General features: G+C 35.3%; 2 protein-coding genes across 2 annotated transcripts; one reads left to right on the plus strand and one right to left on the minus strand.

The window, feature by feature from the left end:
* Positions 1-371: 371 nt before the first annotated feature.
* Positions 372-21954, minus strand: LOC144856059 (lysine-specific demethylase 5A-like). The gene is made up of 27 exons (XM_078714034.1): positions 21698-21954; positions 19360-19437; positions 17949-18008; positions 17306-17368; positions 16882-16950; positions 16368-16484; positions 15722-15844; positions 15210-15327; positions 14860-14978; positions 14233-14511; positions 13017-13172; positions 12387-12568; positions 11929-12091; positions 11641-11760; positions 11294-11488; positions 10751-10932; positions 10424-10548; positions 9671-9821; positions 9141-9258; positions 8607-8753; positions 8069-8277; positions 7725-7863; positions 6892-7218; positions 5177-6217; positions 4616-4877; positions 4117-4302; positions 372-2990 (listed from the first exon to the last, which is right to left on the minus strand). Exons 1-27 carry the CDS (start codon positions 21845-21847, stop codon positions 1708-1710), a joined length of 6162 nt encoding a protein of 2053 aa, XP_078570160.1. The 5' UTR covers positions 21848-21954; the 3' UTR covers positions 372-1707.
* Positions 21955-22491: 537 nt separating this feature from the next.
* Positions 22492-26122, plus strand: LOC144856060 (coiled-coil domain-containing protein 77-like). Its single transcript, XM_078714035.1, has 9 exons — positions 22492-22577; positions 23073-23319; positions 23646-23809; positions 23897-24111; positions 24220-24433; positions 24716-24935; positions 25139-25264; positions 25354-25506; positions 25967-26122. Exons 1-9 carry the CDS (start codon positions 22549-22551, stop codon positions 26111-26113), a joined length of 1515 nt encoding a protein of 504 aa, XP_078570161.1. The 5' UTR covers positions 22492-22548; the 3' UTR covers positions 26114-26122.
* Positions 26123-27078: the final 956 nt, after the last annotated feature.

Genomic DNA, 27078 nt, shown 5'->3' on the forward strand with positions numbered 1-27078 from the left:
TAGTCTGTGTACAAGTAGCCTATGCCCTAGGAGGTCAAAGGGCAAAGTTTGGGTTAAAGGTCAAATGGAAGTTGACCTCTAGGGTCGAGAGAGCATCTTACCCCACCTGATACTAAGAGGTCAAAGGTTAGAGGTCAGAGTCCAGGGGTTAAAGGTCAAATGGAAGTTGACCTTTAACCTCTGACATTTGACCTTTAACCTCTGACATTTGACCTTTAACCCCTGAACTTTGACCTCTTAGTACTTGGGACTAGCCTGCATAAAAGTATCAGATGGAGACAGATGCTCTCAATCTCTGGAGTCAGATGCTGTCGACCCTAGAGGTCAGCAACATCCGATCCTCGACTAACACTGTAACAACAAAATTCAAATTCACTATCTTTTTATATTTAATCACGTACATGGTTTTACATTTCTATTCCATGAACACAGTTTAAGAAACAAATAAAGAAGTCTATTGCTTACTCTTATCTGATAAATTGATAGCCAATTAACATATTAACTAGTTGCGGTAAAATAGTACAGCTTGTTTACTTATTCTAAATCATAGTAAAAACAATTATTTTAGCTTTGGGATGATGTATAAAAACTACAGTGGCGCCCTTGTAGGCCGTGTTGATAAATAGATAAATGGATATTATGAATCTATTGAAATTGAATTTAAATTTTACTTTATAATACATGAAAAAAATCTGTAATAACATAATAAGCAATTGCATTTTAGTGGTAAATTGTAAATAACTCAAGGTACAGAATAAACATATGTTAATTAACGTTGCCACCAACCAATGGCAATTGAGATTACTTGTATATTTACATACAGGTGAGAAAATTTAAATTAAACTCCAACTATAATAATTATTTATTCCTCAAAAAATCATAACTTGAAATACAAATGCATCTATATTTCCTTCAAACAAACACAAATTTCATCCCAAAATAAACTAAAAACTTATTAATTTTTTTCTATATATTGGTTTCTGTTGAGTTGAACAATTTACCATAACAGGAAGTCAACCTATGACCTAACAGTATGTAAATTATTTATGTCATTTTTTCAAAGTTGTCTTGACGACCATACACCAACATGACGTCAGAGATCTGAAGTTGTCGCAAATCGTAAGCTCACTAGTGCTCACTCAAATAAAAAAAACTTTCTTTACAACAATCCAACTGTAAGCAAACGAGTGAAAACCACAATAATAGGTAATAGTGTACAATGACTGGGAAATAACAAGTGTAGTAATAATACCCGATTCACATGTGTAATGTAAACGCAGTGTTGAAACTTATTAGAAAGATCGGCGCACAGACCTCTGCGTTGTATGCTTTCATACCAAGATAACAATTTGATACATTTTTTAGATTTATGTACGTGTGAATCGGGTATAAAGACAACTTTAACAATGTTTAAATCTAATAATTAATAGTAATAATATCAAATAAGAAAAATAAGACCTTTTTATATGCGTCAGTTGAATCAAAGTAAAAGTGGGTTGAATCAATATAACCCTAGTTTAATTTTCTCTTAAATCACTAGCATTTACAGATTGTTAGTTTCAACAGACCTAAATTAACCATATATGTATTATAATTACACTTCTTCTATCGTGCTGTATTAAACTTTACAACTAACTCATTGCAGTTTGGTATCAAAATCAGGCTACCGCTTGCTAACCTAAATGCCTTTCTTGGACATTTCAATATTTATCCAAGTTCATTTACAATTTCTGAACTTGTTATTGTCTCTGACGAGCTTTGTAGTATTGTAATCTTTAAATCATTATTTGTACATTCCATTTCTTGGTTGGTGTTCTCCACTTCCATGCTCTCCACTTGTTTTTCGGTACTCTCCACTTCTGTACTTGTACATTCCAATTCTTTTTCAGAACTCACCACTTCCCTGATTGTAGACTTAATCTCATTATTTGAACTCTCCACTTCTTTGGCAGTACTCTCCACTTCTATGCTTGTACACTTTATTTCTTTGTCAGTACAAACCACTTCCCCGACTGTACACTTAATCTCATTATTTGTACTCTCCACTTCTTTGTCAGTACTCGCCACTTCCATAACCTCATTGTTTGTATGGTCTGTTTCTTTGTAAGTACTCTCCACTTCTGTGCTTGTACATTCCAATTCTTTGTCAGTACTCTCCACTTCTGTGCTTGTACTCGCTACAGTAGTATTTTCTTCTGGAATACAGCTGCCGACTACGTCCTCCGGCAGCATTTGCTCTTCTCTCTCTGTTGATTCTTCCTGCACAAGATTATTAGAAACATTGTTTTTAATTTCAGTTTGTAGATCAATAATTTCTGACACAGAATTAGAGGTTGCCAGTTCTGCCACAGGATCAGAACCAGTAACACACTCTTCTACCGCTTTTGAATGATTGTTATGTTCTTTATCTCCATATTTGGAAGGGTAATCTGTTGCTGTAGATGATGTGGCAATCTCAACCTGCACTGGATTGTCAGTTGATTCTGATTCAGTATGTGAATAATCAATTTCAATGTCCTGAATGCTCTTTGTTATTAGTTCTCCACCATTGTCAATCTGAATATTCTGCTCATTGATGATCTTATTGTCTACTTCCTTTGGTATGTCATTAATGCTACTATTGTTCATGTCATCATCACTATCACTTGAAGAACTTGTATCCACTCCATCCACTTCCATTGTGACTTCTTCCTGTTCCTCAGCAACTAATTGTGACACGGGAGAATTCTCAGCTGGGGTCGAAACAACTGAAACAAACTCATCGACTTCAAGTGCAGTGCCAATTACACCTGTATCAATATGTAAATGATCACCTTCTTCGTCATCATTATCACTGGGGTCTTTCTCAAGTTTGAGGGATGTAACTGGAGAAGGAGCTCTTGGTGATGTTGATGAAGAGACGCTGATGCTTTTGCGGAAACTCTTGTTCTGCTTTCTGACACATTTAACACAAGCATATTCTTCATCATCAGGAGGCTCCTCTTTCATTCCTGTAACAAAGATTTTCCAAAATAATTATTTTTCAATAAACTTTTTACACCGATGTTTTCAACATTTTTACCAAGACCGTGGTAAGTTCTACTGGACAGGTATTGGTTGGGCCGAGGAAATTGTAGCCAGTGCGATATATATCTCATAATTTGACATCAAAACTCATATGTATAAAATGCATCGTAAAGCTCTGTCTACACTATCAAACTAGTGATGTGATGTGCCCAAATATGGTAGTAATACGCTCAAATATGGTAATGATATGACATCCTGTCCATATATGGGCACAGTGAGTTCGTGAGTTCGTACAGAGTATCTAGAATGCAGTAGTACTAGATAGTAGGCCTAATGTAAATGAAACCTATGAAATACATCAGAATGTATGCAATAAAAATATTATACGGCAACATTGTGAATTAATCAAATTAAATTTGACAACATCCCACTATGCAGCCGGTGAACCACAATGAAGTGGGCCAACTTTTTTTCATTCAATTTGTATCGCCAGACAAGTAACACGTATCAGTATGTTTGATTTGCACCGATGTTCCATGTGTTTTTTCGCTCCCAGTCTATGCGCTCTGTAATGTGGGTCATGGGTTATTGGATTTTATTCAACGAATGTATTATTTTAGCAGTGTTGGCCGATTCGTTCGTATTGGTATAAATCAAGTTTTCTAGAGAAACTTCCATACAATGAAATGGAAACGAAGCATACTTAATATCAACAATCTCTAGGCTCTGTGCCTAGCCAAGGCCTGTGGCTAGGCAGGCCTACTCGGGCATAATTGTAGGGGTAGAATTCGTCGATCCAAGGTGGGTTATTATACTAGTATTGTTCTCTTTTGATAGCTGGTAACAATGGTGTATATTTAACACCCTCCCTTCGGATACATAACAAAACAAAGCCTCTTGTAGAATCGCGATCCAAAAACAATACCTTCCCGTGGTAACGATCAAAAGACAATACTTTGTGGGTTTGCGATCTAAAAACAATGTTCCACGCTACCAAAGGTTACATATGGGAACGAAGCAATTAATAGCTGTACTTTAAAGTTTGATAGTGTAGACTGACTTTACATTCAATCTCAATAGTAAAAAACAGAAGCATATTAGTTTGCTTACCTATGCAAAGTAGATGATACCATTGTTCACACTTGTCGCATTGAATCCAGTTGATATCATCACCCAGAGGTCGTATGCAGTATTTAGCAGAACAGATTTCATCCTCGTCATCATCGTCTCCATCGACAACAATTACCTGGTCTTTATCCTTGTCAGTTCGATTCTTGATCTTCGTACCATCTTTGTCTGTAAATAATAAGTAAGTACATATTGTTTTGTTGAAATTACTGCCTTTTTACAATTCTTTTAAGCTCTGCATACACTATCAAACTTAATGTGAAAAAAAAAAGTTATGTGCCCATATATCGACACGATGATATCATATCACTTCCATATTTGGGCATATCGCTTTTTTTTTGGTCAAACTAGTTTAATAGTGTAGAAAGAGCTTAACACAGGAACAACCCTGGGGGAGGGATAATCACTTAACAATTAAGATATTTTTAGACTTTCCAAACCATCTCTTGAAAATAAAAGGGAATCAACGTAATTAGCTAACCTTTGTTTTTCTTCTTTATTTTTTTCTTCTTTTCTTTACCATCCTTTATTTCCTTATTTATTCCATCTTTAATTTCTTCCTTTTTCTTTTCTTTATCTTTATCCTTGTTTTTCTTTTTCTTCTTTTTCTCTGGTTTGATATTTTCATGATCATCATCACTGACTTCTTCTCCATCTTTCTTCCTTTTCTTAAACTTCTTTTTGTCTTTCATTAGTTCTTGTTTAATCCTAGGTTGTTTATCAAAGAAGTCTTCAGGAATTTGCTAATAAAAACAATAGAAAATAATAATATAATTGCAGTTTTGGTGTTAGTAGTGTATACATTGGTGTATAGTGTGTTTATGTTGGGTGTTGTATAGTGTTTATGTTGGGTGTTGTATAGTGTTTATGTTGGGTGTTGTATAGTGTTTATGTTGGGTGTTGTATAGTGTTTATGTTTGTGTTTGTAGCGCTTGTTTTGTAGTGTTATATTAGAATTTGTAGTTTTATGTTGGTGTTCGTAGTGTTGGAAAATTTAGTAATGTCACTAAATCACAGGTAGTAACTAATCTTGAATGTTTACCTCTACAAAATGTTCAATTATGCGTTCTTCTCTAGTCTGTTGACTCGCTTGAAGAATCCTCCAGATATGTTGTGTTTCATCAAGAGACACCTCTAAAAGTTCTCCTTCCATTTTAAGTTCTTCCAAACGTGCCCTGGTCATCTCGGACAGCTCAAGAAATGGTGTATCTGTAGGCCTCTGAACATGAGGTGACTTGCGTGGGTGCTTCTTAGGGGGCACCAACTGTGGGGTACTTTTTGAAGCAGCACTATATGTGTGCTCAGATTCCTGGACAACAGTAGAATGTGATGGATCATCGGAAGAACTATCATTTAAAGTTGTTAGAACTTCTCCATCTTTAGAGTCATTATCAGTTACATCTAGTTTTGTTGGTACAGGTGGCATGCCATGTAGAATCGATGTTTTATGAATGTCACTTGCGTTCTCTCGATTAAATGCATTTGGATTTATATTCTGACTGTGCTCTTGGAGCTCCTGATTGTTAGAAGCCTTTTGAATTTCTTCTGAAATAATTCTATCAGTTTTTTCTCTTGCAGCCTGTTCATCCATCTTCTGCTTATGGACTGAAAGCTTTGCAAGAGCTGCCGCAAGTTCATCAGTTGCAAGAGCCTGTCGAGCTCTGTCCTGCCAACTCATAGCTCTTTCTGTCAGACACTGCAGTGCCTCGCCATCTGGCATCCTAACTGGTAATTTCTGTAGTGATACAAGTAACGATAGAATCATCTCAAGTCTAGGCCGGCGAGATCTGTGGCAAAGAGGGCAGAGAAACTTCATATCTCTTGCTGATAACAAATTTGAGTTACCAGCTGTTACAACCTTAGCTTTGTTAGTATTATTCTTGGGCATTGGAACACAAGTGCTATGAAACCAGTCTTTACACAGTTCGCATTGCAACATAAAACCTGCGACTCCTTTCCTACAAATGCAGTATTTTCCCTGTTCTTTATTTTCCTCTTCCAGTTGTTGTTTGCGAAGGTTTTTATCTCTTAGGTTTCTCATTGAATCAAGTTCTTTTGCTTCCTCTTCTTTATATTGCGCAACCTATTTCAGAAAAAAATAAACATCAATGTTAAGTATTGAACACAATATGCAGTGCACACATTTTTCCTGACTGAACAACACTTACCTAACTTACAGAAATTTTGTATCTATATATAAATTTACGTAAGAAAAATTCGGTAATTCGCCTTTCGGAATTTTTACTCAACAGTATAGAAAGTTGGCATATACTTTTGATCTGATTTTTAAAGCCTAATAAAAACCGGTATAATAATTATGTTGAGTTAGATAATTAATTATTGACGATTAAAATGAAGTTGTCGATGCTGAAACATACCCACGCACAATAATATAAGGATGCTTTGCTCTGGCTATCTCCGTTTACAATAATTATCATTAATTTCTAAATTTTGGTACACAGCTCGAGTACAACATCGTAATGGTAAACTATTAACACAAATTATCAGACGATACATGAGGGAAGTGAGCATGCCATCTAGTTGGTATTATTAGGGAGGTTCTCAATTGTAATAACCCAAAACCTGCACATTCTGTGTTTTAACCTGGACTTAGAATTCATCCAGGAATAGAGTGAGAAACCAAACCACAATCGATCATGAAATGACATAACTAGTTTCTAGATCCTAGGTGAATACAAATCGAAAGCTCTCGATTAGTTCATAATAAATGAAATATGGTGGGTTAATGTAACTTACAAATACAGCAGGATCTCGACTTTCTTCTGATTTTCCTTCAACAATGGAATCTCTTTCCGTTTCTCTTTGCTTCTCCATTTCCTTAAGCTTCTTCTTGCGGCTCTTGTTTGACTGCAGATTGCCAATGTCAGTTCTGGGCATCAGCACCTCCAACAAACCATACGATGAATTCTTTTTCAGGAACGTTCTCGAAGTTCTTTCTTTCCATGCCCTTGCTGATGAGACCTGTGATTCAACTTGAGGCATTTGCTCGAGGCGTACAGGGATTGGACGGCCTTTTAATACCATACTTTCCAGAACATCAACATATGGAAAGTGCTCACCATTCTGTTGAAAGATTTAACCAAATATCAACAGTGGAAATCACCATTTAAAAAGGGTAGTTAAAAGACAGGCACACAAAAATGTCTTTAAGTTGCCCATGTTATATTTTTTTCAGAACTGAAAGTTACTGAGCACAAATGAAAACTTTGAATCGTGTCACGCGTACAGTAAGGGTAACTGCAATCAGTACAGATCAACCCAATGTTTCCATAAAAGCACTAGCGCATACTGATTCTTATAACTAATGCACACATTACGACTAGTACAGTTCCTTTTAGTTGAGTTCTGTTTCGACATAAGCGCACCTTTACACGCAATCTATACTGCTTCTTATAACTAATGCACACATTACGATTAGTTACAGTTTAAGCGTACGACAGTTCTGTTCAATTGCTAGAAAGTCGACATAAGTGCTTTCTCGCACCGAGCCTTTTAGTTGAGTTCTGTGTCAACATAAGCGCACCTTTACACGCAATCAGTGTTCATATTACCAATAGGATTTGACTAACCTGAATTTTTTCAACTTTCCTAGACCACTCCTTAGCCTTCTTCATGGCATCTTTTAAATTAAGAACATTGGGTAGATAAGCTGGAATGTGCTTCGCTTCAATGATTATTGCTTCCACAGTAGCGACAGTATGGCGTGGCCTGTAATCAAAGTAGTTTTAAAATAAATATAAACATAGCAAGTTTAGATCATCATTTTATCTTCATCTACATTTCTTCTCATTTTGTTTAGTTTGAAAATTAAAATTTGTTTACTTCTATTTTCATTCGTTTACTCTCTTAAATTTATTGATAAATCTAATTATTTCAAGAGACAAACATGGCCAATGATTCTAAAAATATTTACTTTGCTTGTAGACATATATTAGCTTTCTCCTCCCATCTCTCACTGACGGTCAAAAGTTCTTGCAGTTCAGCCATTGCCTTCTCGATGGCTTGGTGAGGAGCAAGACTCACCCCAGAGTCTATCAGCATACGTAGCGTATCCAGCGTTATGTTATCAGGAACAGATAGACTGCTTCTTACATCATCTAACCACCGTGCTTGCTGTAGCTCCTAAAAGACACAAGAAAATGTATTCTTATTAAATTCTTAAATGATTCTTTCTTTTGATGATGTGGGCTTGGACACCTACATCCGGAGTAGTATCAGGAAAAAAAGTAATAATAAGGGGAAAAAAATCATAAGGAAAATTGACAAAAGGATTGTTGACTCCACTCAAGAACAGATAGCAGTACTGTAACGCAGAGGCCTAATGCCCTTGGTTTAGGGACTCTAAGTGGCCTCTTTCGACATATTTTAATGCCCTTTTTCCCCTTTGGACCATGCTCAGTTGCCCCCATAAGCTATGGGTTTAGTCAGTGAGTGCTCATAGCATTACGCACTTGTTTCAGTTTTGGCATTTCAGGCAGTTCAACGTCAAGTTCCACGCCAATTTCCAACAACCTCTTCAACTTCTCCGAGTCTGGACTGTCATCGGCAAGAGCATCTTGTGCTTCAGCTTGAAACGATTCTACTTTATCCAATAAATTCTACAAAAGAGATTTTCATGATTTTATTATTTTTTTATGGAACCATGTTTCATGAGGGTAGCCCATCCAGCAAAACTGATCATTGGGGTACTCAACAATACAATACATACAGTACAGAAATACATCATATACATTCAATTATAAAAAACTACTATAAAGATATAAAAATTGCAATAAATTTCAAGTTTTATGATAGTTTTAATGAACAACAAATAATGTACTGATTTAGTTTTAACCCCACTCTGGGATATAAAGACCACCAACCTAAAAGTACATACATCATAAAGAAGTTCTATGTTTTTTTTGTTTGACAATAAACAGTTGAAGTTAAGATGGTGTTATGCCAGATAAACAAAAATGTCAACAATTATATCAGTAGTCTCTTACCTGGATAATTTCAGCCTCTTTGATCTCACATGGTAGATTGTTCACCTGGTCTGTAAAACACTGAAGCTCCTCTAGTGTCAGACGAGAATTGTATTTACATTCACCAGAGTTGCGGTTTCTGAAAACAAGATAGACATTATGTTTTCCACATGGGCCTTTTGATTGAGTTAAAGGAAATGTAACTCTACCACTAGTCAGGGGCGAAGTGAATTTAGGTACATGACACCCTAGATGGTAGGAAATGGTCCTCTCGCACATAAAATTCATAATTAAATGGCGCCTCCCACTAGTCTAGTTGGCCCCGGAATTGACACTCACATGTATCGTGCACAGCAATCAGCAAAACGATCATACTTTATCTGTCGGCAAACACATAACATAACATCTTTTGCATATGTTAATGTGTTCTGTTTTTTGTTTTTCAATGCGTAGTCAGTATTTTAATATTTTTGAAGAGGTAAAAAGACATGGCTGTTCAAAACAGGGGTGTCTCCTAAACAGGTGTGTCCAAAAGGAGGGTTCTACTGTACCTAGTTCTGTGTTTTTTGCTGACAAGCTGATGGGCGACTGCTCTGCATTTCTCTGCATCCGCGATGGCTGTGACAAGTTGCTGCAGAAGATCATTGTCTGGAAACTTCTTCTCATCTGCTTCAGAAATCATCTCTCGCAGGTCAGATATTTCTAAATTAAAAAGGAAAAACAATTTGTGAATTAAGTTACTATACTATTATACTTTATTCTATGATTTCCCAATACATATATCTCTTTAAATAGACCAGCACATTTATTAATTCATAAAAATATCCAACATTCATAATCGAATAAATATCCTTATGAGATATAAAGTTTGCGGTATACCAGAGAAGCATATGTTGATTGAAAGTTTGCGGTACATTGATCGAAACGTTGAGAAACTTTACAGTTCTTTCCAGAACTATTTACGTGGTGTAACACAAACTTTATATCAACATATTTATTTTATGTCTTTAGGCACATGTGACCAAAGATTACCAATAGCAAATTAATCACTGTCCTATCAGATAGATGGTAATCCTCCTGATACAGACAGTGTCTGTCCGACACTATTTTGTGAACCAGTTCACCGGGGTAGAAGAGAAGACTTGTTCCATCACCAAAACTAGGAGCGGTCTCGAACGTATTCCGATATTGTTGGCTCTTTAGGTACGGTAAACAGCACCCTTGCATTATTCGCTTTGCCATTTGAGTTGCTACATTATTTTACCATGCAAACCTTCAAACAAGATAAAGAAGCAGATAGATACCTAGTTTACAGTCTTTGGTTGCATTGAGTGAGCTCTTCACTTTGTTAGCCCAGTTATCAAATGATTCTGCTCTCATCTTCAGCCTGTGTAGCATACCTGGTAACTCATCAAGTGTGTATCGATACCTATCGCAAAATAAACACAATCAAGTATTGTATGCTATATTATACTTTTATAGTAGTAGTGAACAAAACGTGAATCTGGTATAGGAAAGCAACACATTAGCTAAACATAGTTATTCATCTGGTTCCGTCTTGTAAACCAAGGGAAAATATAGTATTCTACAATGTAACAATCAAAACAATAGGGCTTACAATTTACATTTACCTTAAACAATGCTTTGACGGATGACAGGAACAGAGCTTATCAACGTGATGAATACAGACAAGTTTATTATCAGAACAATAGCATGTGACAGCCGACAAGAAACAGGTTGTCTTACAATGTTCACACTGCCTTTCATCATCTGGTAGCAACTCAAACGCCTCGCGTTCAGCTTCAATCGTTCCCTACAAGATCACGACAAGATTCAAGATTATTAATCAATGTTATTAGCAATCTTACGATTTGGAACGACCTAGGGTCGATTTATATTTGGCCATTGTTTAGACATCAAACTGTGAAGGAACCAAGTGAGGAAGCCCATCCTAATGTCTCTACATTTGCACAGTGAATTAGCATAACTAGTCACTAGGTAATCGAAAATAAAATATTTCTACTTAGTGATGGCCATTTTACATGTTTTACTTACTTCTTTGTAGGGCACCATATAAAAACTTTTATAGAATAGAAATTCAGATCAATGATTGGTTTGCAGTTGGATTAAACTGGATTTTTTATTGCAATTATATTTTATGAAGAATTAATTACCCTCTCTAGTAATTTCTTGCGAAGCTTCTTTTCTTGTTCAACCATCAAGAGCATCTCTTTGTGGACTGCTGCTGCCATGTTCAGATCAAGACTCTCTGGATCTGCTGCCATCTTGCAGACTAACTCTTCATGCGAAAAGACACAGAAACGATGCAGGTTGCGGTAGTTTTCAACACAAAGACGACCCATAGGAAGCTGAAGAAAAAAAATTAATTTAAAACAGCTGAACAATTGTTTGCATCTAATCACTTGAATTGGAGATTTCTGTAACTAAAGAATTGAGGTGAGTTTTTCCAATGTTTTTGAACTTTGATATTGACCTTTAACAGTCACATGTTCATGCTTACCCAATCATTTGGACAGAAATTGACAGCCTCAGCAAAGTTGTAACCTTGGTTGAAGCCACTGTGATAAGATCTTGGGAATGTTACAATGAATTCGCCTGCACACTGGTTTGTACGAAACACCTACAAACAAAATTGAAATAATGATTAACTGGAAAAGACTGAACACAGGCCAGATCTAACAGTAATTTTTACTTGGATAGAAAATTAACTTGGTACCACTAACAAAACTGCTTATGTATCGATTGGAAGTTAGAACTAAATATGGGCTAAACATAGCAGACAACGTACCGGTACATTATTCTTGCGGAGTACAGTGGGAGAGATTATGGTGACCAGTTGATGTAGTAAATCTGGTTGAGCTTCAAAGAGTTCTGGTGCGTTGCTCTTCATGACAGCTTCAAAGTCTTCAGCGTAACTACCAGGTACTCCATACCACGTTTTTGGTTCTCCCCTTAAAGAAATTTAACATGCAAGAAGGTTAAACGGGTGAATTCAAAAGCGAGCCCAAACTCGCCAATTACAGGATGCATAAACTATTTTATAATTTATAATTTATCGTGCTTCTAAACTAAGTCTCATATGACGCTTAGGGAGTGGAGTTGAAAGAGTCGTGAGTTACAACCCTGGCACTAGGTCAGGATTGGACCTTGGGATTGGAAGGCAAGCATGTTAACCACCAAGCTACAGCTCCACTACAATTCGAGTAACTTGAAGATTTTGATCGAACAGAACATAATTGCACTCACCAGTGAAGATAGTTGATAGAGTAACTCCAATGATCTTCTGTATGCCAGCAGAAAGAGGAAAAGCACATGCCAACGTACATCCAAGGAATCTTCATGCCAGAGATGTCAGAACTGATGTGGCACAGCACAGAGGCATCTAGAACTGGTAGATTATTGAGATTCCATCCAGCAGTGATGTAGTCCTGTAAAAGAATGGTTGCAGTCTCTTAAAACCCAATAATAATATCGAACATTTATGAAGCACTTTTACCAGAGTCTCACAACACAACATGAAAAGAATAACTATTGAAATAAGCGAAATGGGATGGAGTGTAACGGATGGAATGAGGAAGTTGGTCCAAACTGAGAGCTTGTGGGGTAGTGTTTTGGAAGTTGAACTTTTGATCATAGATTGATTGATTGAAATATATATTTGGATTTAAGATATGATCAATGAATACATAATTACCTCCGCCAAGGAGGTTATTAGTCGATCATGTGTGTCCGTTTGTTTGATTACGTTTCAGGATTACTTAAAAAGTTATTGTTACCTTAAATATTTCTTTTTCATAGACAACCCAAATTACAAGGTCTTGGTAAACAAATGACCAAAACCATCAGGCTAATCAGCAACTTGACCCTTAATCTTACCTCATCATCTTGGACGATGGCCTCGTTGTCTTTGGTTGGAAAACCACTGCCGTGGTCCAAGGAATGGATGTCGGCTCCATACATCACGGTGACATCTTCATCAATAGACGTGACAAGTCGCCAGAATTCCTTCTCAACCATCTCTGGTGGTACCATCTTAAAAAGTCAGTACACAAGAAATTAAAATACACTACAGTTTAATCATCTTAATATAAATTGATTACAGTCAAGACAAAGAGTCGAGTAGCCAAGCGGTTAAGACAGGGGAGCCGTGAACCATCTATACAATCAGCACAGTTCAAGTCAATTATTGCTTTGGTGGTAGTAGCCAAGCGGTTAAGACAGGGGCGCCTTGAACCATCTATACAATCAGCACAGTTCAAGTCAATCATTGCTTTGGTGGTAGTAGCCAAGCGGTTAAGACAGGGGTGCCGTGAACCATCTATACAATCAGCACAGTTCAAGTCAATCATTGCTTTGGTGGTAGTAGCCAAGCGGTTAAGACAGGGGCGCCGTGAACCATCTACACAATCAGCACAGTTCAAGTCAATCATTGCTTTGGTGGTAGTAGCCAAGCGGTTAAGACAGGGGCGCCTTGAACCATCTATACAATCAGCACAGTTCAAGTCAATCATTGCTTTGGTGGTAGTAGCCAAGCGGTTAAGACAGGGGCGCCTTGAACCATCTATACAATCAGCACAGTTCAAGTCAATCATTGCTTTGGTGGTAGTAGCCAAGCGGTTAAGACAGGGGCGCCTTGAACCATCTATACAATCAGCACAGTTCAAGTCAATCATTGCTTTGGTGGTAGTAGCCAAGCGGTTAAGACAGGGGCGCAGTGAACCATCTATACAATCAGCACAGTTCAAGTCAATCATTGAAGAAGTTTTTTCAAATAACAATCTAAAACTGCAGGTCCAGTGTACACATCTGGCTCACATGCACTCTAAAGAACCCAGTTCATCCTTCGGAAGAGTAGGGGGTTACCCCGGTGTACTTGTCCTTTCAGCCCCTGTCGTTATGGACAGACAAACAGGCGCCGTTTGGTGGAAGCACTTGACACCCTTATGGGAGAAGAAAGAAGAAAGCCGTCCACACCTGTGCGCAATTTAGCCCAGTTAGTCTGTAAGTCACAGGTTATTCCCATACATTTACATGTTAACAGTATGACACAGCGTATGTATTTTTTAAATATAGTTTAAAATTGACAACTTACATGTACTGGCATATTAAAGTAATCAGATTTAAACTGATCAGCCATCTCCCCAAACGACTGCAATGTGTAAAGCCTTGATGCTTGCTCAAACCCGAATGGATTCAGCGGTTTCTTCACCTCCTTTAGAACGCACTTTGGACATCGCCAGTCACCCTTTGGCACTTCCGCGAGTGGTGGTACGAGACAGAACGTATGGAAACTATCATCGCAACCTTCGCATAGCAACAAACAATCTTCTTTGTCTCCTTGACTACAGATGTGGCAGACAAGTGTTTCAATCTATAACAAAAAATTTAACATTATAAACTTTTCTCCATTTTATCATTGATGAACGAAAATAAAAAGGCTTGGCAGAGATCTAAAATTGCATACATACATATTCCTCAAGTCTAAAATCATTTATGATGGAGTATAACCCCATGCTCAAGAATAAACCACCCCCTAATTTAGTTCAAATTTGGACACAATAATGATGGATTTGTTTACAAAGTGGATGGAGCTTGCATATTGCATGTTGGGAAGTAGCATTATTGATTTAACAACGCAGTATAATCCAACTACAGTACATCATTTTCCTCAAATTTTTTCTCAACAGGCCCAAAGTGCATATAATAAAATTGCACTTACAAAGCTTGAAGTAAATGTGCCTGTTTTATTACGAGTATTACTAGAATGCTGGTTGTCTTTCCTTGGAGATTTGGTTTCACGTTTTACTCTTTCCAATTTTGGTTCTGGCTTGACTTCTTCTGTAAACAAAGCAAAAAATAAAGTCACGTTTCTATAACAAATATGTTTTTGCTCAGACAAGTATGACCTATAATTCATCAAAGTAACAAATTAAATTCTACTTATTACTTATAAATATATTTCTATATAAAATCAACAAATATTTTCATGTACCTGTTTATGACAGGACAGGATAAATAATAATTTACCTTGATATGACACAAAAAAAAAGCTCTATTTATTTTCCTTACCTTTACCATCTTTTAGTATAAGTCCCAGACCCTCGAATTTTGGTCCTGCGCCATAAAGTTTAAGTTTCTTCAATTCTGGGTTAGCTTCAATTTCAATTTCACTTGGATTTTCAAACCCCTAGATGAAAAATATAATGCACATTTCATTTTTTAATTCCATTCTATTTCATTTTTGTTTTGCAACCATACAGGGTTGGATTATATGGTTGGACACTATTGCTTGGAGTTGGTGCTAAAAAGTTAAGGGTAGGAGATTACATTACACATGAGCGGTAATGGTAAGCAGAAAATCAAGTTGTTCCACATAGAATCTGCATCTATCCTGAACAGAAACCGCCCGTGCACTCCATGTTTTGTGTATGCATGTAGATTCTATGTTTTAAATACCGTTGCCGCTCGTCAGTGTAAATTTGCCTTATAGTTTTATACAGAGCAGGTGCTTGGGTGAGAGACATAAACTAGGTAGAACTAAGATATCTAAGCTACCTATGATACAAAGGTTCCCTTCTTACCTCAGGAGCAGCTCTTTTATATCTACGCATATAACCATTTGATTTCATAGGAGCCCTAGATGACATTCCGTGTGAAACATACTCCTTAGAATCCTTAATGTTTGTTTCTTCTTCAATTGATTCCTTCAATTAAAAGACAAAAAAAAAACAAATGTTACAAAGTTTAAAAGCATCACTACTGCTTACTATACATCCCATAATAATGGTGATCAGAAAAAGGATTTGAACCCAACAACTTGTGATTGGAAGGCAGCCACAACCCTTCAGTGTCACAGTGCCACTAAAGGTTTTGAGTTGAGTGGCCAAGCGGTTAAGGTAGGGGTGCCGCTGCAAACTACAGCTATACAATCGGCACAGGTTCAAGTCACTCCTCGACTATTGTTCTGGTGGTAGAACAAGTCTTCTCGGATAAGGACTTAAAACTGGAGGCCCAGTGTACACATCTGGCTCGTGTGCACTTTAAAGAACACAGTACATCTTTCAAAAGAGTAGAGGGTTACCCCAGTGTACTGGTCCATTCAGCCTGTCGTTGTGGACAGACGAACAGGCTCCTTTGGTGGCAGCACTCAACACAAAGGAACCCTTAAGGAGTAGAAAGTTGTGGTATGTGTAGTTCAGCCCAGTAGGCTGCTTCAGTGTCACTTACTGGTTGTGGAGTACTGGGCATACTGCCGCCTGCCATGAACACATCATGAGGCCATAGCATCTTCTCATAGTGCTTCATCAGTTGAGATCCAAAGTTCTTACCTACGACGTAGCCAAGCTAGATATGCGAATGAGAAAATTATTCATCATTATTATCAATTTGAACTTCAAGAATGAATATCTTCTTTGAATAAATTAAGGGCTAAACAAATTGGAGCTACAGTATATGGATATCTACAGTAAATGTGGACTGTTGAAAGAAAAAGGGTGAATCAAAAGGTGGCACTCTTAAGTTCTGTCTACACTTTCAAACAAGTTTGCTCAAATATTGTAGTGATATGACATCATCGTGTCCATGTATGGGCACATCACATTTTTTGTCACATCAAGTTTGATAGTGTAGACAGAGCCCTTAAATACACCTGCGTTTTGTTTGGTGTGCATCCTGGTGGGCGTGTAGTTTTCCCGAGGAGATATGAAAGCATTATTTGTGTCAAGATGTATGTTGAACTTACCCGAGATGCCACTTTGTTCCATTTTCTCTCTTTGCGACATAGGTCATATCCGCCTTCCTCCTCTACTACCTGCCACAATTAAAAATAAAAACCGAATATTACAAATTTAGAAAAATAATTTCATTTTAAATACAAATATTTAAAGGATACATTTTGTAAAATCAATTTCAAATTACAGTCTATTCTGTTACGCAACACATTAGGTATTAACATTTTGGAAAAACTATAAATTAATTGTTGGATATGCGAGGAGATTTTAATCAGAAAGGTGACCTATTAATAGGCATTTTCATTTAAAGGCCGAATTACTCACGCCTTTATCTTCATTCCGTATTTTGTCATTAATCTGGCATGTATTTCAATTTGAAATCTTAGGTAATTGCAGTACAAAGGTCAAGTTGAATATAAAATCAATCATTATTACCTTATGTAAGTTATAAAGATCAACAGTCTTGCCGCCAACATTGGGAATCCGCAGTCGAACACCCTGGAATAAAAAAAGAATAAAGAAAAAATAATAATATAGTTCGAGTATTTCACTATATATAATTGAAAAACCCAAGGAAAAATAGAATAGAAATATTGTAATTAATTATAAAAGACCGAGATTGGGTTGTAAATAATCCCTTAAACTACAGTAATATGTTAAAAAACACACAAATGAGACCTTTTTATAGAACTTTGACCTTGAGAAATCATTAATAATAATATTCATAAGCTCCTTGATCCAAATTTGACTTCTTATAATTTAATTCAAAATTACTTTGACCTCAATCTAATAATTAATATTCATGAATAGCTTTATGTATGTGTTAATATCGCATACACAAACACATAGTAATTCCATAGTTAAGAAAGCATACAATTACTGACCACAGTTTGAACTTTGACCCTACTACTATAGTCATAATTCATAATTTATTGACCTCAATATTAACAAGCAAAGAAAAAGTATGCACTGTGAATTTATATTTTTATCATGTTTTAGTAATTGGTGTGAAACGGTTAGTTTAATAAAAATAACAAATAGAAATTCACGTTTTGTATACTATAATTTATAAACAAACCTGCAATTCCCAAAACTTTGCTATAGCATCCAAGTAGTTGAGTTTGACTCTTGTTTTAGCCTGAAAAAAGAAACAAATATATAATAATGATTAGGAATAATATGTGTACTGTAATGTACATCATTTTAAACCAGAAAAAACTAAAGAATGGCCTAAAAAAAATCTTATTCCATTCTAACAATTCTTAAAAATGTTATCCTTTCTTTGTCTTATCATTCGTTGTGTTTGTTGTTTTTCGTTTGACCAATCTTGAACTTTGGTATGTGGTTAAATACACCTTTTTTTTTTTGTTCTTTGTTTTGAGACCTGTGGGTGTTCCCCAACTGTTCTATTGTGCACTAAGAAAAGACCTAACTTTGGTTTCAACTGGTCTAGTTGAAAATCAATTCCTGCATGTCTTGAAGTAGATGTATACATTGTGTAGTAGGTGACAAGTGTGTAATTGTCATGTGTCACATGACATGTAGTCACCTAATTTATGACATGTTTATGACCATTGTCATTGAACTTTAAATGATTATACCATTTATCAAATTGGCCAAGGAACTCCGATACCCCTTTGATGCCAATGAAAATACAAAGATGATCTGGAATTATGTAACCTGGGTCGTGAAATTGTATTATTAGTGTAAATCGCATAAAAATGTTAGTACCCGGGTATAAATGATGCGGAATATAACATCGTCAAGTCGAACAGCAGCCTACTACTGTACTTGTGTGAGCAGTGTAAACAATGCCACATTACTAATATATTCCAAAATACAATCTTTTCTTACGAGTAGTATATTAATTTCATACCAGAGAAAATGCAGTCAGTGTAAACTGCATATAACAAGGCCATATACATGGCTGCAGTCGCGTGCTAAAATTTGAGTTAGAGTTTACCGACCAACATAGTGAGCTGTTAAAAATACTGAACTCCCTTATTGCAGAATTTATCCTTCATATATTAACCTATGACCTTTCCCATGTGTTCCGTGTGCAAACAGCTCCGTGTTACTTCTTTAGGATGATTTTTTTTATCCTTTTTTTCAATTTATATTTTTTTTCAATTTTATTTCAATAATCATTTAATACTATTAATACTAAAATTTAACTTTGGAGAAAAAAACAGCAAGCAAATATTTTGACAATTAATCATTATCTATTGAAGCTAGTTCATAGGGCGGTCCTTTTAACAGCTGAGTCATTTAATAATTGGTTACTGTACACCACAGTAGAAACTTTTACGTTTGAATTTAAAGTAATCTTCTTATAGTTCTTAATTGTGAATACAGAGATACCAATTAACATACTAAAAAATGTTATTCCATGATTTGACAATCTCATCAAAATGTAGACACTTAGTCCCATGGTATGCTAAATTGAACACATGAGAAAAGTAAATAAACAGGTTAATTAAAGTCCTCACCTCTAGTTCATTAAGACGTTGAATTCGAGGCGAAAACTTGAAAGAGTCTACGTCAACAGCAAATGGCGGTTGCCAATTCTGCAAAAAACATTAAAAACATTTTTCGGTAATAATTGATATAAAATGATTTAGATTAGAAACATCATTAAAGCCTTGGCTACACTATCAAACTTTATGTGACAAAACAATTTGATGTCCTTATATATGGACATGGTGATGTCATATCACTACCATATTTGGGCACATCACACTTTTTTGTCAAACTATTTTTATAAATAGTGTAGACACAGCTTTACACTTAGTATATCAGAAATTAAGTACTAACACAAAATAAAATCCCATGTCACCATATCGCATTGGTTTGTACGTTGGAATGAACGTTTGGACCCGCCTACGTTTATTTGTCACTACACTAGTGCATTATGTTAATGCTTCACTTGATAATTATGTAATCCATACACATGCAAAATAAATTGTTATTTTCAATAATGATATTGATGCTCGAAACCCAAAAACATAAATCTATACCTAGTCTAAGGCCTATCTCGCTGTAACTTATGGTATAACATTCAAGGATTAATCTATAACATGAAGAATTGTTTTAATAATTAAGACTAGCGACCAACAAACCAATAAACAGCAATTTGTAGGGAGCCATTTCTGTATACAGTTGGGTATGCTACAGTAGTAATATAAATTGAAGCAAATTTTAGTCAATTGTGCTCAAAATAAATATTTAAAAAAAACCATTTTTATAAATTTTTATTTTGAAATTGCAAGCCTGTTAATTCCATGCAAAATATATTTTAATGTCATTGCCATACCTATGCAGTAGAACCCTTATTAAGGGAACACCTTCGGGATCCAACCAAGTGTCCCCTTAATTTAGTTGGTTTGGTTAGTCGTCGTTTTGCTGTTACAATCTATAATATTTCCCATCAGTAATTGTTTCGCAGGAATGTCCCCTAAACATGGGTTCCCCTAAACATGAGTGTCCCCTGAAAGGAGGGGTTCTACTGTATTTTCATCATAAAAATAATTTTAATATTTTCTTTATGTTTCAATTTGTTGAGGAACGGGGTAACCATTTTGTTGTTTACTTTTGACTTATACTTCGTTAGTAAACCCAAAACAAGTCAGCCTCAATGAACATACATTTGTCATTCTTATTTATAATTTTGTCAATTGCAAAAAATGAAATGGAAATATAATAATTATGACCAATTATAAGTACATAATAATTTGGTTAATTATTTCTGAAAACATGTGTGGGGTAGAACAATATCAATGAATTACGGACAGCAGCAAACCTCCAATAGTCAGCCATTTTGTTTATAAATTTTTAACACAAATTTGAGTGTATGTGTACACGGCCTAAAGTCTATTTATGTTTTCAATATTGTTTAGAATAATAACATTAAATAAAAGTGTTGATTTAATATACTATAAGTACTATAATCTGAAAATATGGACCGTGTTAGACTACACACTGATTTTAAAATGATATAAACAATTGAATTTACTTTTGAATGTTATTGCATTCTTTGGCTGACACAAACTTACAATAGGCTTGGTTTAAAATTTAGAATTTTCATTTGTTTTTAATCATCAAATTATTATTTATTAAAATGGTTTTTGTTTAGAATATTTAACACCAATGAATGGAAGAACTATATGAGGCAAGGAATGGAAATTTATACAAGATAAAATAATTCTGGTTTAAATAGTTAGTGGTTTTTTTTCATTTTCAGCCTTAAAATGTAAATCAAATAGTTTTGTATTTTACTTAACAATTTGTATAATAATTAATTAATAAACTTAATATAAATATTGTTCATATGAATACATTTTAGACCTGTTTTAAATTTTTGTTTAATTATTTGTTCATCCATATGTTGTGAGTGACTTGTCCACCATTGCCAACATTGAGGTTTGCATGTACACCAGGCAGGCATACTATTTCTGAGGAACATATAATATTTAAAACTCCTTCATTTAATGCTAAAATTTTCAGTTAATTTAAATAAATATCAAAACTTTATACCTGTTAGCATAAAGCAAAATATAGTGTTATTATGTTTGAACCGCGATGCCTACGAAATAAATGAAAATACCAATGAAATTTTTGAATTTAAAGTTCCTTATCTCGAAATGTAGCAGTGAAATTAAACAATGGAATTCGTCGCCATTTATAAGATTTATCAACGAAGAGTATAAAAAGTGGACAAATATTGGCAAAATCTACTTTAATGACTTTGTAATTAAATAAAGTACCCATGCCGAAACTTGTAAACAAATGGAACTTAGTATTTCTGACAAAAATAATCATTTGTCTTACCGAGGGAGGACGGATTTTACAAATTCCCGTCTTCAATGCAATGGGTCGAATCTTGGCAATATAGCCGAGCGGATCGCTAAATTCCTCCTCTGTAGGCTCAAAAACTGGTGCCTCTGGAGGAGGCGAAAAATCTTCTTCTGCTTCAATCATTATCTATCCATATGGTGTTCGAAAGTTTAAAATAACGCCTTAAAAAGACTAAAATATTGGTGTGTTTACCCTAGGCCTACCACCATCAACCGAATACTCAGTTGTTGCACAGAGCCGAATGACTCTCTCAACGGGTGGCTCAGCTGCGGTTGACGAGACCTAGCTTAGCTTAGGACCGTATTACTCATGAACTATATTTCATCTGATTGAAATATAGTTCCAAATATCATTAAGTTTTAAAATAAAGAATAATCTTTTATGCAATTAATAATTCAAAATTTAAAAAATTGCTTATCAATGTACGTAATAATTGGAAAAAGTAAAATTAACTATAAATAATGTAATATATTTAGAACAAAGAAATGCGCAGGCTTCTAATATGGACATAGTTCCGGACACTGGGTTTTAAACTTTGTATCATTATTCATACGCATCATCAACACCACTCATCTTCACCACTTTCTGTTGTAAAAACATGGCAATTTTCACTTTTCAATCCATATTATTATCCTATTTTCATAATTTATATTGTTCAAATTACAAATAAAAGGCTATTTAAAAATCAAAATAAGTCTCAGAAGTTACATAAGTTGTATTTTGTTCTGTTTATTTTGTGATGTGTTAGGTGAGGGGGGTGTGTGTTGTATACAAAAACAAGCATTGCGCCCTCTCTCTTTTGGAGTGGGATTTTCAAAACAAAAATGGCATCGTCCCGGAATCACGGTAGGCGGTAAGTTAAATTTAAGATAAAATGTAATTTCAGAATTCGCATACAACTTTTATTTTACGGATAATCTTTAGAATTACCATCTGGTGCTGTATGTATAATATAGTGAAAATTGGTTTTCAAATTATAGCCTTATAATAGCTTTTTGCGTTTGCAAAGCTAGGCCTTTCCTTTTCCCCACCGTACTATGGAATTGACCGCTGATGTTGTCCGGGGCCCGTGTGTCATATGCCTAGCCAATGCATAGTGTAGGCCTAGCCATTTTTTTTGGCACAATTTTCGATTTCTCTTTAGTTTGTAAAAAAAAAAGCAGTGTCTATACTAATAAATTATATATATATATAATTTTTTATAATTGATTGGGGTTATTCTATACACATAATAAGTTACTTTATTTCCAACATACATACATAGGCCTATTTAGTAATTAATACATAAAGTTATGCTATTTATAATGTTGATTAAATTATTTCACATAAATTATTATTTAATTTTTAGGTCAGATTATCTAGATTCAACGCCAATCAGTAACATGAATAAAAGTCGATCCAAGTCTAATGGCAAGAACGTCAGCTTCCGACAAGTACAGTCGCCAGGGCTTCCAACTGTCAATGAACGTTTGGGATACTTACGGCCATCGAGGGAATTATTGGAATATTACCGAAGAAAAATTGCGGAGTTTGATGATGAGCATGAGCGAATGCTCAACAAACTTGATGAATATAAAATCACTTATGAACAACAAGTGAGAAATTAAAGAATGCCACTGTAAAGGCCAATTTACACAGACGAACGGTAAATGGAAAACCGCGTAGCTTGTCCCACATAGAATATGTATCTATCATGAGTGGAAACCGTTGTCCGCTTGGCGTTTTGTGTAAATGGTCATAAAGGAATAACATAGATTCTATATTTGTATTACCGTTACCGCTCGTCTGTAAATTAGCCTTAACGTATACTACTTATGTTACTCCATCATGTTAACCTAAAGCAGGTTAGTGTTTACCCTTTGCTACTAAACCAATAATTCATCGTAAACCAATAATGAATCGTTTTATTCCTTCCCTACAGCACAAGATGCAGTGGGAGTTAAAACAACGCGAAGACGAAATCGCAGAACTTCAACAAGCTCTCAGCGATATGCAAGTGTTTCTATTCCAAGAACGTGAACACGTTTTACGACTTTACTCCGAGAATGATCGTCTAAAGATCAGAGAAATAGAAGACAGAAAAAAGTAAAACAATATTAATAATTTATTTCTCCAAATTAGTTTATTCATAATCAATAATTATTAAAATAAAATACTATTTATTTTCCATAGAATTCAACACTTGTTGTCTCTTGGTACTAATGGTGGCCCTGAAGTGACCTACTTTCACAAAGAGCCCCCATCAAAAGTAGTGGTCCCTCAAAGGCGCCCACAATCGCACCATCCGTACACATCAGAAGGCGAGAGGTTAAGTCTAGCTGGTCAGTTAGGCGGTACAATAAAATCAAGAAAAGACGATTACACGATTGTGGCAAGCAAATCAAAAGGTATAAAATTAAAAAATATTTTTAAAAAAAAGTTACAGACATGGCCAAATCATATATGTAAAATTGCAAATTTGACACAAGAGGAAAATAATATTTTTTTTTTCATAGGCAAGTCAAAGGGGCAAACAAATCAGAACAGTGAAGGTCCTGATGTCGAAATATTGGCACTACAGGTCAATGCCCTTCAAGCACAATTAGAGGAGCAAACGAGAGCGTCGCGAGATCAAATCAGCACATTACTTGACGACAGACAAGTGAGAGCTGACGAGATGCAAACCGTTATGGAACGTGATCGTGATCGCATTATAAAATTAGAAGAAAAGTATGAATTATAAATAATATTTAAAATTTTACAGTGAACATTTTTTGGACAACCACCACCAAACGTGTTTTCAAGAAAAAGTATTGTATTATCCATGTACTAAAATATTTATAAAATTTAATATCATACAGTCTAAATTCTCTAAACCTGGGCACACAGAATACTTTCTAAGACCTTTATTCATTCCCACATTCTTTTCTGGGCTCGATACCAAACTTATCTAAAATCCTGTGTATGATTTTAAAGAGCGTTGCCTAAATCATTAATTATGTTACTTTTTAGACTACACAAAACACAGAGTCTTCTATATGACAGCACCAAAGATTACTTAGAGCTCAAGTATCAGAGTCGTGCTGTGGAGAGAGATTGGATGGCAGAGAAAGATGAACTGCTACAGGAGCTGGACAGATGTAAAGAGGAGCTGAACGTGTCAAAGGACGATGTTGTACACGTCACGCATCAAGTAGTGGAGTCGCATCAGTCGTATAGCGATGAACTTGAGGTGTGTTGTAGGTTCGTTAAAATTGAACTACCAATAGAACACCAACTATGGAGGAGCCAATGGTACCTGTAGATCAGCCAATACCCATAGTTCTATTTTGGTGGCACGCTTATGTATGTCAGGGAAGGGTAACTACACTCTAACTAATCTCTATTGGCTGCTTCTGTTACCAGCATAATATCCGTTTGATCTTTTTTGTACAGGTCATGCAAAGTCAACTAGACCAAGCACACAAGATGGCCGACGTTTACAGGGAGCAGGTCATAGGTCTTGAAGATGAGTTGGCAAGGATACGAGAGCAAGATGATGTTGGCAGGGAAGTCTTCAAGGTATGACATCATTGTATTATCATGCTTTGATTGGTGCATCCACATTGCAGACATAAATTAACGCAAGAATCTTCTTTTTTTTTATGTAGGAAAGGACAGAAAAAATGAGTAAACGACTTCAGTTAATGAACCAACGTTACCAAGCGTTAGAGAAACGGCGTAACCTGGAAGTTGAGGGCTTCAAAACTGACGTAAAGAGACTGCGCACACGACTGAAAGACGTAGAGAAACAGTTATTTAAAGTAAGTAGCTCTAATCCTAAGTAATAAATATAATATATATTGCTTTGTCTATCTATGTCAATATGTGAGGAATAGCATTGTGTATACATTTGACAGTCAGTTTTATATCAACATAATGTATTAATGTGATTTTAGATTTCTAGCCTGTCTGGAGTGCATTTAAAACTTGGCATGTGATCAATCGTACACAGCCCTTCCGGATCAACCCTACAGACACACATGATACACATTGTCCTAAGGCTTTCCATAGATTGAGCTTAATTGAAGTAATTCCGAATTATAAAACATTACCCATGGGAGTAGAGATCTCTGGCATAGAGCCAGCGGAACTTTAACCCTTTGTATACTGAACTGGTTACCTAAACTTAACCTGTTTAGCAGGGTTTAGTTTAAATGTTCTCAAATGTTGATACAATCTAAATCATTTATATAACTTCAAGTAAATTTACTTTTTTTCCAGGTCACAGTTGGTGTAGGAGAAGATGGAGATCTAAGAATGCTTCACGACATCCACAAAACGGCCAAAAGATCAAAGAAGATTCAAGGTGAACTGCACAATCTTAAAGCCAAGGTGTATGGATTAGAAGATGATTTACGAAGGATCTAGAGAGATTTGCTAATCTATAGAAAAACAACAGAGGATTAATAAAGATTGAAAATATAAACTGCATAAAGCAATACAATCCGATACAAAATCTAGTTTTGCATATTTTAAATTGTTCTACCTTATACTGTACATCAGTATTCCGATACCATTTTTATTGATAGTTTTTCCTGTATGTAACTATTAGTAATTTTTAAATTTGTATGCTTCTCTCAATTGTAAATATATATAATTTGTTGGAAATACTAATAAATTTTGAATAGTAATAGTTGTTTGAAAAAAATATCTTTATTTAATTTTTTCCTTAATTTTGGTGTTGTAATGTCATTAAAGAAATACAGAAACCTCTCCACCACTTTTTATTATTCTTCGGAATAAAACCAGACATAATAGGCAGCAGTGCACGAGAGTGTCCAGTATTGGGAGAGTTGTACTATAATGCAGAAATGACTACACTAGTTTGACAAAAAAAGTGTGATGTGTCCAAATATGGTAGTGATATGACCTCATCATGTCATATATGGGCACATCATATTGTTTTGTCACATACAGTTTGATACTGTAGACAGAGCTTAAGACTCTACTATTAGACAACTCAGGCTATTGAAGTACTTTCTTGAAATCTGCTTTTAGTCAAAATCATGCTGTTCAGGGTCTTGGTCTAAGTAGACCAATCACAGAGTTCACAATTAACTGCTGGAAGCATCCAATATGTTAAAAATATTGTTCTTATTAAAAGACGAATCTTTGATACGCATTTACGTCAGATTTTTAAACACCCAAATGTGTCACATGTGCTCGAGTAATTAGTTCTTTCCTTTCCATTGTACGGATATTTTATGTGCCATATTAATTTAATTTTCTATTTAATTGAAAATGAATTTGTGAAAAATCTGGAAATGATATTGTAAATCATCTTTGAAGAATATTTGAAAGACGATTAAAATGACGACGTTATTGCACTTAGC

Source organism: Antedon bifida, chromosome 11 (assembly GCF_963402885.1).
Source record: "Antedon bifida chromosome 11, ecAntBifi1.1, whole genome shotgun sequence".
NCBI lineage: Eukaryota > Metazoa > Echinodermata > Crinoidea > Comatulida > Antedonidae > Antedon > Antedon bifida.